Source organism: Onychomys torridus, chromosome 9 (assembly GCF_903995425.1).
Source record: "Onychomys torridus chromosome 9, mOncTor1.1, whole genome shotgun sequence".
NCBI classification, from domain to species: Eukaryota; Metazoa; Chordata; class Mammalia; order Rodentia; family Cricetidae; genus Onychomys; species Onychomys torridus.
In genome coordinates this window covers 43,466,043-43,479,547 of record NC_050451.1, presented here as the reverse complement: position 1 = coordinate 43,479,547, position 13,505 = coordinate 43,466,043, and the positions used below count along the sequence as shown (strand labels likewise).

Sequence of the window (13,505 nt, the reverse complement as noted above, 5' to 3'; positions counted from 1 at the left end):
ATGCAAACCCATGCCCTCTTCTGGGAATTTGGGCAAGGGTCTCCAGACCCCTTTCCCATCTTTTCACCCATGCTCTTCTCCCTGCTTCCCTAGCCCAGTCTTTCCATCTCTGAGACTATGCCCACCCTACCTCCATCTTCCTGACCATGGCAGTCAGCTAGACTCAAGTGCAGACTGTGCAGAAAGCCTGAGAACCAGGAGTAGAACCCAGGGAAACCCAAAGTCCTGTTGGCTCCTTCCCAGAGCAGCTGCCTGGCCTGAAAACGTACCAGAACACAAAGATAGGAAGACAGGAAACAGGAGGCAGGGGAAATCTTAAAAGATAGTCATCAGAGGGAAACATGGCACTATACTACCCAGGACACAGGCAAGGCTTGAGGCCACAGCCCACACTAAAAGGCCCATCCTAAGGGGGAAAAGGCATTTCAGGAGAACAAAGCATTGAAGAGAGTGGACGAGACGTCAGCTGGAATGAAACCACTTATATGGGCCATGATGGGTTCCTCGAGCCGGGCAGAGAAGTACTCCTTTTCAAGCCAATTTGCTCTTTCAGGCCCAACGGTTACCTCTAAATCTCTGGTGTCAAGCAAGGCTCTGCAGACAGGAAACACTCAGGAAATGTGTTCCTAGGAAGTGGCAAGCTGGGAAGTGGGTGCGCTGGCGAAGGGGTGGGCCCATTTTCAGAGCTTCAAAAGAACTCAAAACAGTATCAGAGACAGTTCTGTGTCAATGTCAAGATGTTCTAGACCCGGCTCTGCTACACATAAGGAGGTCACTTCCCCCTAACTAAGCCCCAGTTTTCTCTTACACAGAGGGCATGGGACCAGCTCACAGCGAAGAGCTTTTCTTCCAGGTGCTGGTATTTTAGGAATTTCTCCTAAGACTTTTGGCTGTCCTCCTCCCTATGGTCTGCCCGCCCATTCCTCACCGTACCACAAGAGGGAGCTCTACACAAGCCCCAGAGAAGGGCCTTAGCCCATGCCTAACAGGTGTGCTGGGCTGTGAGCATCAGGGAAACCTAGACATCTCACTCCCGAGCAGCCTGGCACATGGCACTTTGGCACGTCCCTCTGACGTGTCAGGCTGAGGTAGAAAGTATGCCTTTGACGTATGTCTTCAGCCTCTTCGATCTAACCCTCACCCCACAGAGGGATCTTGGCCCTCTGGATCACTCTTTCCTATGTCTCGTGAATAACCCTTCCTTCAGCTTTCTTGCTCTGTGTAATTTTCAAGGAAGAAGACCCACCACTACGATTTGATTTTTTTTTTTTTAATTTGAGAATGACTTGGAGGCACAGCAACCTACCCCAACCCCCAGAATGTCACCACTTTTCACAGATGCCCTGGGACTTCTCAAGCACACATCTCCATAGACGAGGAGTAGATGATGGGCACTTGGGAGGTCCAGTGAATCCAGAGGTGATACATCTGGGCTCTGCACTTCCTGTGTCTGGTCGTGGGAGCCAGGTAACCCTGGAATCACTGCTGGTCCCCTGTGGAGATGTAGCCAGGCAGGGAAACCATGCATGATGTCAGTATCTGGGGCAGAGGTATGGGCATCTCCTCTCTCAGGGCATAGACACTTACCCTCAGTGGTCCTGGGCATCAATTCAGTTCGGTAGATCTTGAATGCATCGTAGGCAAAGATAGAGACCAGGATGATGCCAAAAACCTGCGGGAAGAAAGGAATGGGGTTGCCACAGCAGAGGCTGTCAGCTAGGGGATTGGGGCCGGGAAGAAGTCAGGGGATGAGGTATGAGCAGATGCAGGCTTCGGTTTGGACACAGGAAGTGTGCCAATACCCCAGCCACAAGTCCTGGGGGCTGGCAATCAGGACAGGGGCGGACTCACAAAAGCAGCAATGGCAGCTCCCTCCCTCGAGGTCACAGCGGCAAAGGAGACCACCAGGAAGATGATGATGGCGCTGACACAGCGGAGGAAGTCCTGGGGAGCCAGAGGCAATGGGGTGTGGGGATCATTACCTGGAGGTTTTCCAAGCTCCTCAGCTCTCCCAGTCTGCTCCTCAAAGACTGAATTCCTGCCCAGAGATGGCCCCTGGACACGGGTGAAGTACTTTCAAGGGAGTGAGCTCATAACACCACCCAGAGGGTGGAAGCAGATAAATCTAGATTAGCTGGGAGGCAGAGCCACATGGAGCAGGCCTGAGCCAAGCCTCTGATGTGTGGGAGAGCAGGGCTAGTCTGTATGTCCTTCCTGACAGGGGCACTCTGATGGGCCAAAGTTCACTTTTGAGCACAGGACACAACGTGAGTCAACACACAGCTTGGTTGTGGAAACGAAGGGGAGCCAGGAGACAACAGGAGAATTGGGCAATCAGAAGGAAGAGACCAGGATGGGGTAGAAGAGGCTTGCTCCTCACCAGACAAGGCCAGTTAAGCCTATCGAAGCGCTGGTAGTACTGGGTGGCATAGAGGAAGAGGAAGGCGAGGGTGATGAAGAACTCCAGCAGCGCTGCAGCCATGTAGGCGGAGATGGAGGCCGTGAAGCAGATGAAGATGATGAGGGTCAGGGCCTGCAGGACCAAGCATGGGGCGCTTTCTGAGGAGACCCATGTGTAGATCAGGCCCCCCTTTTCTCTTGTTAGCCAGCCTCACTGAGGAGGAGGAGTTCTCAGTGAAGACAGGGAAGTGTCCCGTCCCTGGTGTCAGGGACCATCAAGGACATCTCCATCCCCCCACGCCTGCTATCCCAGGAATCCCAGCAACTCCAGATGTTTGGTCAATCGGCACACCCCCCGGGGGAGTCCCCCGGAGCACAGAACACAGTGCACACACGCCAGCCACAGTGCCTCTGCCTCAAGAAGCTTTCCCCACTCCAGGAGGCTAAAACTCCCAAGAGAAGAGCCAGAGCCTTTGACTCCATGCTGAGAGAGGCTGAGAGGCAGCAGCCTCCTGCATGTTGGATGGCAGATAGGAAAAAGGCCTCATGTTAGCAAGGTGATCTTGCTCAAGAACCAGGGAAAGCCTGAGGGTAGATGTGTTCATGGGCCGCCGCTGACAGATAAAGCATGGCTGCAGGAACTCTACCCTTTTGGATACTTAAACTTAGACATGCCAAGAAGCAGCCCTAGGAGCTGTCCATCCTCTTTCCACCCCCTAATGACAGCTCACTCCCTCAGTATCCTGGAAAGCTATCTTTCCAGCTAACTTCAGTCTTGGAACAAATGATGCGTGCTGTAATTGTCTCCAGAGAGAAGCAGCCAGAAAGCTAAGAGTTGCAGAAGGTATGCCTGGGAGTGGAAGGACAGAGACCTAGGAAGGGGCCTGTGGAATGGTAAGCACAGGAGGCCAGCACAGGAGGCCAGCACAGGCCTGCGCCAGGGAGCTGGGACGGAAGAGATGGAGGCACCAGGTTGGGGAGGCAGCTGTTACCAGCTCAGTTTCCAGCAGGATGCCTTTGAGGGAAGACAGGAAGGTCTTGTCCACACCGAAGCCCTGGAGCCCTGCGGCTGCTCCTTCCTCTGGGGGCCGCTCCTGGCGATCCCAAGCACTGAACATGTCTGCGAGGCTCACGAGGCGCAGGCACTCCCTCACCAGACAGCCCCAGGACAGGAAACAGAAACTGGTTGGGGAAGCAGACAGCGGGGAGAAGGCACTTCAAGAGCCTGAAAGTGGAGCTGGGACCTGCTGTGGGACTGTGGGAGAAGGCAGTAACTCGGGGAGGCTTGCCCAGATGGGCTCGCCCAGCTGCCCAGAATGCCTCCCTCTGCACTTGCCGGCAGGGCCCTTAGGAGGCATGGGGAGGGGTGAGGGAGAGGTGGTTAACCCTCCTCTTCCTCCAGTCTAACCCAAGCTGGAGAAGGAGAGAGGGAACAGGGAGGGGAAGAGATGGGGAAGAGACCAGAGGAGTTGGGGGGAATGAGAGAGACAGAGGCTGAGCGAGGGGTTCCCCAGTCACCAAAGCCTGAAGACATGTATGCCCCCTCCTATAGCCTTAGCCCCCTTCCTGGGCTGGGCCTTTCTCTCTTTTCCTTTAAGGGAGGTGGCAACTGGAGTCCAGCCCAGGCAGTACCCTGCTGGACCAAGCTGCAAGAGCCAGGACCAGAGGACAAAGGAGGATTGTTGGGGAGACAAGGGGGCGCTGTGTGCCTACTGCAATGCCTCAATGGACTTCTGTCTCCCCTCATGTTGAGCTGTCTGCCCCCCACCCTTATGTTCAGACCAGAGGAGGGGATGGGTGTTTGCAATGGGCACCCGGCGGAGTGTGGAGAAAGTGCTAGAAAAGGCAGGAGGACCCAGTTGGGGACCACAGGGTGCTCAGGCACCATGGATGCCAAAGGCAGATGAGACCATTTTTAAATACAGATATTTATTTGGATAAATCTCTTCGCGTTCAATAACAGCTCTCTCCTCAGAATTATCCACGTCAAAGTAATTACACCTGGCTGCCTACAGAGCTGGTATTCACAAGCCAACAAAATGAAGGGCAAAGGGGGAATACGGAGAAAGTGCCTGTGCAGGTCAGGAGGATCCAGAGGGAAGGAAGAGTCAGTAGAACAACTACAACTTCCAGGGACCGGCAGGCCTTTGGAGACCGAAATGCCACGACAGCATCTTCCAAGCAGCCACAGTCTGCAACTGCTCCTTCCCCAAAGTTCTTTCAAAAAGTGCAAAAGTCAGGATTTCTCCCCAAGTTCTCCATCTTGTCCCAGGATCCTGGTGCTTCAGGTAGGGCTCTGGAGGGCTTGAGCATTCAGGTACCCTGGCCCACTGCGGCAAGATATCAGCCTCAGGTAGGTGGCAAACTTGTTTAAGCCGCCATTGCGCGGGGCCGCACACAAACACAAGCCATGGAGACACGGTAGAGCCTGCGCTCCAGGCAGTAGCCGTGATGGCAACCTTGCTGTCCGTGGCACGGCCGCCGGTAGAAGACCGTCTGGTTGTGGTAGAGGGGTACTGAGTTGCCCATCAGGTCCATGTGGGAGCCTGTCCGTAGGCTGACGCAGTGTGGGCACAGGCATTTTGCATGGTACAGATCCTGGGGGACCCGGTTCAAGTCCCTGTCCAACCTGTAGAAACAGAGCTGATCAGTTCTGGAGGGACAGGCCAGAAGCAAGGGGCAGGCGGGGTGGAGAAGCTGTGGGGAGAAAATGGTGTGGCTGTGGACTCGACTTCTTAAATCTGTACTGGCACCCCATGCTGTGTAACGTTGAATGCCCACTCCTCAGATTTATTTCCTCCAACTAGAGTATAAATAGGGGACAAAAGAGTAGCTTTCCTAGTGGCCCTGAATGCCAGGCCATAGTCATAGTAGCTCCTTCCCAAAGCGGAGGGAGGTGAGCAGCATCCTGCCAGCCTCTATCACACCAGCCCTGCATCTCTCTGATATGCATGAGGCTTCTTAGTAAGGTATTATACATTTTGTGAGGTTTTAAAATTACAATTATTCCAAAACTGGTGTGAGGCCTGTATGATGGTACATGCCTGTAATCCTGGCACTTGAGAAGCCGGCTGAGGCACAGAGTGCCATGAGTTTGAAGCTAGCCTGTGCCACATAGAGAACTCCAGTCTAGCAGGGAGTTTTTTGTTTGTTTTTTTGACAACTGCCTGCAAGCCAAGTATAAAAAGACATATAACAAACATTGACCGTCTCCTTTCGTGAGTCTTACTTCCCAGGGACAGCTGCTCCATATCCAACCCTTCCAGATACTGTCCAAGCATATATTACAAGCACATTTAGGACATAGACAAGGATTTTTAACCTATTCAGATGAGATTTGTGGCAGCGGCCGGGCGGTGGTGGAACACGCCTTTAATCCCAGCACTTGGGAGGCAGAGCCAGAGCCAGAGCCAGGCAGATCTTTGTGAGTTGGAGGCCAGCCTGGTCTATAGAGCAAGATCCAGGAAAGGCACAAAGCTACACAGAGAAACCCTGTCTCAAAAAAACAAAACAAAACAAAACAAAAAGATTTGTGGTGCCCCAAAAAACAAAAACAGCAACAAAAAAAAACCCAACTACTGAAGATACTAAAAAAGTATTGTGTCTAGGCTGGGCAGTGGTGGCGCATGCCTTTAATCTCAGCACTTGGGAGGCAGAGCCAGGCAGATCTCTGTGAGTTCGAGGCCAGCCTGGTCTCCAAACCGAGTTCTAGAAAAGGCGCAAAGCTACACAGAGAAACCCTGTCTCGAAAAACCAAAAAAAAGTATTAAGTCTAGTAACCTGGAAGGAAGCTCCAATATAATCGAACCATTTCCTATTCAAACTCTGGGAAATTGGGGTCCAGCTACTGCAAGAGTTTCCCAGAGTAGATTCCATAATAAATACCCTGGGTTTTTTGTTGTTTGTTTGTTTTTAAAGCTTCTGCAATCAAATAAGTTTGGGGGAAACTAATGGTTATTTCTTGTCGGTTTCTAGCCAACTTCAATGCACGGAGATCACTATGAAGGGGTGGGGCTGTGTAGTGTTTCCCAAACTCACTTGACACCATAGTTTTTTGTCTGAGAAACAGCTTATGGGACAAGTGTTGTACAGAGTGTATGTTGGAGAAAGTTTGCTAAGCGCTTGTCAGGGTTTACTGCCTCTCAGAGAAGAAGACGGGTACAGGTGAGCCCACGCCAAGCAGACTTTGCAGGCAGCCCCTGAGACTACTCCAAAGTATTATGAACTGGTGTCTTAGACATAACACCAGTTAAAGCTGACCAGCTTCCTGCACCAGGGAACATCTCCACACCCCTCAAAGGCAAAGCTAGGCAACTGAGACACGTGAGAAGTGGAAACAGAAAACCCCGGGAAAATACAGAACTGCAGAAACGTGTTCAGGATCCCTAAGACCCTAATTTGTAATACTTCGTTTCTCTATCCCAATTTCATATCATGGCACAAGTAGAGAATTATAGTACTTATGTGACAAATTGTATAAAAGACCAAGAGAACAATGATTTTTGGTTAAAAATAACAAGCCGAGGGATCCAGCCACCCACCTGCCCCACAAGAGTTGAGTGACAGCGTTTGGCATGGTGGTACTTGGTGTCTGCATCGCATAGTACCGCTTGATACTTTAGTTAGAAAAATGTGAGTTATGGTACAGACCAAACAAGAAACAGAATCCATACTAATACAAGGTTTAGATGCATTGTTTTGTTTGATCTATATATTAGCCTCTAGAATGTAATCTAGAGAAAGGAAGAAAGGAAGCCAGCCTAAACTTGGAAAACATCTCCCAACATAACGCAAAGAGGGCAGAGCTGAGGCTCAAATTCAGGCCTGTGTAGCTCCCAAACTTTTCTGGTCTGTACAATTACAAGAGGCTGGTAGGTCAAATTGAGTGGAACTTTTTGGGTCCCTCCTACATCCCCTGGAGGACACATTCAGGAGGGAAATAGTAGACTCACTCATAGCTCCAAGGAGAGATGGCCCTCCTGTTGAGGGGTCCATCCCTGCTGGCCTTGCAGGATTCTGGGTGGTAGGTGAGGCTCAGAGGCTCTGGGGGAGACGTAGATGCAGGGTTCCACGTCAGCAACTCCTGAGTGGAGTCTTGCTCTTTGCTGGGACAACAACTGGGCCAATGACTACAGTCATTCCGGATCTCCGAACTGATGACGTGGGTTCCCACAATCATAGCCAAGAATGCAGCAACCTATAAGCAAAGGCCAGTGAGAAAGGTACTCTCAGGTCTCCATCCTATATGAGTCTCCCCTGGCAGCTCCCCGAGGCCAGAAGCCTGGAAGCTTAGCTTCCCTACACACTCAGGACCATCCCTGCTCCTTCCCCTCTCAGCCAGGCCTCTGCCAGACATCAGGGCCACTCACCTGGTACATGCCGGACACTGCTCACTCAGCCACAGGCACTACCCTGTTTGACAGGCCTTCTGGAAGCAGGCTGACTGGAGCAGTGGAGGTGTCCTGGTTTTATTTTCAGCAAACCTGTTTTGTTTATTCAAATTTATTTCCACTATCTTTTGGAGGGAGTGACCTGAGATTAAAAAAAAAAAAAAAAAAAACCAAAGGGAAAAAAAAACCAAAAAACAAAATAACTCCAACAACATAAAACCCGGGAGTGTTGCCAAAAGCTGTTTAAGTGCTACCCTCATGGAAGCTGTAATGGCTGTCATTATCAGCCTGGCAGCTGATTGGGTAAACTTTGTTCCTTGCACTTTCCGGGCGGGGGTCGTAGTAATAGCTTTCTGTAATTCTGTCTCTGTCTCTGTGAACTGGCATGATGGGAATTTCCCTGGTTGGTATACTACTTCAAATTCAAGAATGTCATCTGGTCTCCCTTCCAGAGGCACCATTTTCCAGACTTCTGCTGCTCCTGCCTAGGCCCCGGCCTCCAACTGTCCCTCTTCTTACTTGATGTCCCTGGTCACCTGTCTTAATGAACATTTCCCTCCTCTGGATCATCTTGACCTCCCTCCCCTTGTGCTCGGGCCCCTCCTCATTTTGATGACCCCAACTCTTTGGAGCACCATCACCTGTGAGCATGAGTCCTCCTTCTCTGTCCATCCCTGTCCCCAACTTCCCTTTGCCTCTCAATTTGCTACCCCATCCCTAGACCTTCCCTGACCTCTTCCTGGGATGAGGATGTAGCCCTCATCAGGCAGGTGCTACCAGAAGCATACGCAGGGGTTTTCTGGTTGGGTGGGCAAGACTGAGGGAAGATGCTGTGGGTGACTGGCCACACTGCACACATGGGAAAGTGGAACACGGAGAAGCGAACACTGTGCTCCCGAAGACCCAGCAGGAGGTCTCTCTCTCTCTCACTCACACACACACACACACACACACACACACACACACACACACCGTTCACGGCGCCCCAGGGACGCGGCCACACTCAGCCTGTGCGCTCTTGTGGGGCCCTACTGGCCAGGTGGGAGTGTGTGTACTCCAGAAAGACAGAGTCCAAAGGCACAGGCCAGTCAAGGTCCAGCCTGCTGGGGAGGACTGTGCAGAGACCAGCCAGCACTCTTCCTGCAGGCCTTCCTCTGTTTGCCCAGAGACCTCTGCCCCACCCCAATACACTCATACACACTGTCTCTAGAATAATGTCTAGTGATTTGCATGTGCTTTCCCTCAGAAAATACTCCTGAAGTAACCAAGGGACCAAAGAGTAAACAAAGGGAGCCAAATAGTGTACAGCATAGAGGACCACTTAGTGTGCAGATGCGGGACAAAACAGTCCTCAAAGAAGAGGTGTCATGACAACGGAGGGCATTCTCAAGAGTTGGAAGAAACTGCTTTGGTGACGCTTGGGGCACGAAACAGTGGGAGGCACTGAGGAGGAACTATTGGTGGCCAGAGTTTGGACACTTTGGAAGAGCAATAAGGCCAGGAATATCTTCAGTCGATGCCCACGCCCACCCCTGGCCCGGTGCTCCTGGGTACCATCTCCCTATATATGCTGCCCATCTTGCTCCTACGCACTTGAGTGTGCCAGACGTGGTGCTGAATCCTAATCACATCATCTTATTCTGTCCTGACAGTAAAACTGTGACATGAAAACTATAATCCTCATATCACAGGTGAAGAAAGTGAGACCCAACAAAATGTAGTAATCTACCCAAGGTTTACGCAGTTAGAAAGACTCTTGAGCTGGTTTTCCATTCCAGCCCTCAATAACTCCAATCCTAAACTCCTAGCATGAGCCAATCCTCCGTGGGCTGTGGATGGAAGGGGCGCCCCCCACAGTGAATGTGTCCCTGTTCACCTGGACTTGTGCTGGACGGTTTCGTTTGCACCTGCCCAAGACCACAGGGCATTCCTGCCCACTTTGGCGTTCAGCCCTGCTGGCTGGGATCCATTGTTCCAGCTTCCTGTTCCTCAGGCTTTTGTCTAGCACATGGCCTCAGGTGGCTTGTGGTGTTCCTTAGCAACCCCAAGCCCAGAGGGTCCTTTAGCTAGCCTGTGCTGTTTCAAAAAGCAGGATTCCTACAGGTCTCCCCCGGTCACAGCCCTAGGGAGCACACCCTAGACAGTGCACAAGGGCTTTTAGGCACTGAAAATGATCCCAGCTTCTGGTCTCAACTGCTGACACTCCAGAATGGAACTGGCCTGGGTGACTGGGACATTGTTCTTCACAAGAGGCATTTGGGGTTTCTGTCTACCTCTGTACCTCAGGACAGAAGAAACCTCTGAAAGGAAGATGGAAGATCCCCTCTAAGTACACAGTCTTCCCTGGGGTTGGCTTTCCCTATACCATGATGACCAGACTGACCCATGAACCATTCTCTGAGCCACAGGCCCCCACCCCACCCTGCTTGCTCAGCCTCTGGTCTTATCTCATTAGCAGCTTTGTGGGACTCTTTAGGGTGACTCCCTGCCATGAGAAACATTTTCCAGAGGGTTTCCTCCTGGGGTGACTAGTTTTGGAATCCCTGAGTCATTTCAGCTTCCAGGGAATCCTTGGGGGTGTGGGGGTGGTAATGGGGAGACTCCTGGGGGCGGGAGCAAGGAAGGGTTGGCCCAACATCTGATGTTAGGAGTCCCCTCCCAACACGTCCCTACTTGCCTGAGACTGATCTGGCAGCCAAACAGGGCTGGCATTCCTACCCCTGTGTCCCTGAGAAAAGAGGTCAGCACCTGCCAGGAAAGGGCAGGGGAAAGGGATGAACTACTTCTATCCTTTGCTTGGAAAAGCTCTTGGTGCTTGAAGTGAGTTCAAATACAACTACCCTACAACTTACCAAAAGGGTACTCACGCCTTACCTGCTGCCTTGAAATGTTAGTCTGTTCATGACCTTGGATGATCCTTCCGCATTGGTAAGAGTATGTGTGGTGTAGTATATGTGTACCTGGGGGTGTGTGACATTGATATGAGTGACCTTAGAGCTACCTAGAAGATTAGCTGCCCTGGACCTAAGGTCCTAAGACAGTGCAGCATCCATGGGAATCAGTTCATTTCTACCCATAAGAAGCTAGGACATGGGTTATTAGGATATTGAGGTGATGCTCTTAGCAATGGGGCATCCCCACCACACTTTTCTAGGGACAAAGATGGAGACTCTGGAACAGTATTCCCACATTCTGATTTGTGGGTGATAATGGCCCTGGCTGCTAATCATTTTAAAAGATTTATTTTTTATTTTTTAAATTATGTGTATGGGGCGGGGGTGTATGTGCACATGAATGCAAGTGCCCACAGAGGTCAGAGGTGTGAGATCCCCCGGAGCTGGCGTTACAGTTACAGACAGTTGTGAGCCACCTGATGTGGCTGCTGGGTATTGAACTCAGGTCCTCAAGAAGAGCAGTATGTGCTCTTAACCACGGAGCCATCTCTCCAGACCGCTAATTATTTTTAATACAATTGATAACTGCAGAATGATTAAGCTCAGAAGGTCTTGGAAACACATGGAGCTGGCAGATGGAGAGGGCAAGGACCCAGGAAAGGTACCTCTCTGAGGATAACTCAGTTTTGCCCTATATTCACCGCTCCCATGTCCACCCATCCACTCAGCAAACATTTATTGAGCGTCTACTACACACCAGGCACTGACATTAAGTGTTAGAAAGGAAGAGGAGCCAGGGCGGCGGTGGCGCACGCCTTTAATCTCAGCCAGGTGCCAGGTGGATCTCTGTGAGTTCAAGGCCAGCCTGGTCTACAGAGCAAGATCCAGGACAGGCACCAAAAACTACACAGAGAAACCCTGTCTCGAAAAACCAAAAAGAAAGAAAAAGAAAAAGAAATGAAGAGGAAGACAAGACAGACGACGCTACTTTCAGATTATACTAGAAAACGAAACAGGGAGGCTGGAGAGATGGCTCAGTGGTTAAGAGCACTGACTGCTCTTCTGAAGGACCTGGGTTCAATACCCAGCACCGACATGGCAGCTCACAACTGTCTGTAACTTCAGTTCCAGGGGATCTGGCACCCTCATATAGACAATACATGCAGGCAAAACACCAACATACATAAAATAAATAAAATTTAAAAGAAAAAAAAAAAGAAACTTAACTGTACTGTGACATAGGAAGGGCACAGAGCTGCTGTGGAGGTGAGAGCCTGGTGAGGGTGGGAAGAGACTCTGGGAATTTTGGCATGATGACAGGAAGGGTCTGGAGGAAGGAATGCCTAAGCAAAAGTCCTAGAGGTGGGTAAGCATCTGACACATTTCAGACGCACATAGGACAATGTGAACGGAAAACTAGGGGTGAAGAGAGAGGGGTGGGATGAGGTGGAACGTCGTGGGCGACAAGGAAGGAATATGGCTGGATCCTGCTGGGAAGAAGAAAGTAGAAAAGAAGGCTGGGCCTGGGAAGGCAGAGAAGAGTTCCTTCTTTGCTACTCTTTGAATGTGGCCAAGGCAGACCTTGGCGTGAGAGACTATGCAAGGCTGCTCTCTGCAAGGTTTCAGCCCAGAGTTTTCTCCTCTGTCTGTACCCTGGGGCCAGAACTCTTCCTATTTGAACTCCCGAGTACCTTCAGAGGGCAGAAGAAAGGCTCCCACTCCCTTGACTAAGAACATCCTGTTTTCATGAAAGAGCTGTTAGTGAAGAAAATTCGCTATTTTTGAAGAAAGGCAAAGTGCTGGGCACTTTCCATCCGTGTTCTCCTCACCAAACCAGGGGGGATTCAAACTCCAAGATGGTCTATGACTTGACCAAGGTAACATAACTAATCAGCCAGGACTCCCTCGGAAAACAGAAGCTGCCCCTTACCTATATTCATGCCTGAGGCACTGAGAGCCCTGCCCATCGCTCAAACTACGACCTTCCCTGGACCATTCACGTCCTTTCTCCTTAGCTTCTGGCCTGTGTCTACTTCTCTATGCCCATCAGAGCACTTAAGTCTGGGGACCAAAGTGTCCCGTCCACCTTTGCTTTGTACTGGTGACCCTGGGTAAGGGGTCATACCCCGTCACTACCCATCATGCCAAGGCAGCCAAGCTAGATCATCTCCCCACCCAGAGACAGGAGTCTGGAGGATAGAAAGTCTTCCCTAGTGACCACCGCCAGTCACACTAGAAATGGGAGAGGAGAACTCTCACTTCAGATGTATTTAGACACTTTAAAGTTCCTTTTCGTTCTAATGGAGTCTGAGTGTGTTCAAGGTCTCCAGGCAGTGCATGAGGTCTGCACTCCAGCACTGATGCTGAGCCCAGAGCCATTACCTTTCATCCTGGGTTCATCCGGAAACTCTCACTGAGCCATCCTCTAAATGCTACCTCTCCCCGCTGCAGAGGGTTCCACGGAGTAAGGTGGGAAAGGGTCTGGGGCACTCTCCCCACAGGTAGTCCTGGGAAGTGCCTGTGGGTAAGCCTGTGGAACACTGAGATGCGTTGGAAGGGAAGAGTGGTCTCAAAGCCTCCCGTTCACAAAGATCCTTAAATAAGATTTCAGATGCTCTCTCCTAAAGAGGTTACGACTAAGCTCGCTATTTTGTGCTTTAAGCGTTCATTTGTTAAACGTAAACACTGGACATATACTACATACAGCTTTCCACCTTTCTTTCCAAATACCAGGAACATCCCCACCCCAGCTCCAATGGAAGAAGACAGGGCTCTCTCAACCCTCCAAGAAGCTCTGATGTGTATCTCTTCAAAGCAAGGG

The 13,505-nt window shown here is 51.0% G+C and overlaps 2 protein-coding genes across 2 annotated transcripts; both read right to left on the bottom strand.

Annotated features, from left to right (window-relative positions):
- Positions 1–1,260: 1,260 nt before the first annotated feature.
- Cmtm5 (CKLF like MARVEL transmembrane domain containing 5) lies at positions 1,261–3,788 on the bottom strand. The gene is made up of 5 exons (XM_036199047.1): positions 3,393–3,788; positions 2,381–2,533; positions 1,852–1,944; positions 1,588–1,672; positions 1,261–1,493 (listed from the first exon to the last, which is right to left on the bottom strand). Exons 1-5 carry the CDS (start codon positions 3,516–3,518, stop codon positions 1,480–1,482), a joined length of 471 nt encoding a protein of 156 aa, XP_036054940.1. The 5' UTR covers positions 3,519–3,788; the 3' UTR covers positions 1,261–1,479.
- A 524-nt stretch (positions 3,789–4,312) lies between these two features.
- Positions 4,313–7,872, bottom strand: Il25 (interleukin 25). Its single transcript, XM_036198484.1, has 3 exons — positions 7,770–7,872; positions 7,353–7,597; positions 4,313–5,029 (listed from the first exon to the last, which is right to left on the bottom strand). The coding sequence occupies exons 1-3, from the start codon at positions 7,776–7,778 to the stop codon at positions 4,771–4,773; spliced, it is 513 nt and encodes a 170-aa protein (XP_036054377.1). The 5' UTR covers positions 7,779–7,872; the 3' UTR covers positions 4,313–4,770.
- Positions 7,873–13,505: the final 5,633 nt, after the last annotated feature.

Excerpts from the sequence above, each read along its gene's own strand:
- Cmtm5 (XM_036199047.1), bottom strand. The coding sequence starts at position 3,518 with ATGTTCAGTGCTTGGGATCGCCAGGAGCGGCCCCCAGAGGAAGGAGCA. Across the intron at positions 2,534-3,392 it reads TCCTGCTGGAAACTGAGCTG|GCCCTGACCCTCATCATCTT; the intron begins GTAACAGCTGCC and ends TTGGTCCTGCAG. Across the intron at positions 1,945-2,380 it reads GGCTTAACTGGCCTTGTCTG|GACTTCCTCCGCTGTGTCAG; the intron begins GTGAGGAGCAAG and ends CTGGCTCCCCAG.
- Il25 (XM_036198484.1), bottom strand. Across the intron at positions 5,030-7,352 it reads ATCTCTCCTTGGAGCTATGA|GTTGGACAGGGACTTGAACC; the intron begins GTGAGTCTACTA and ends CTGTTTCTACAG.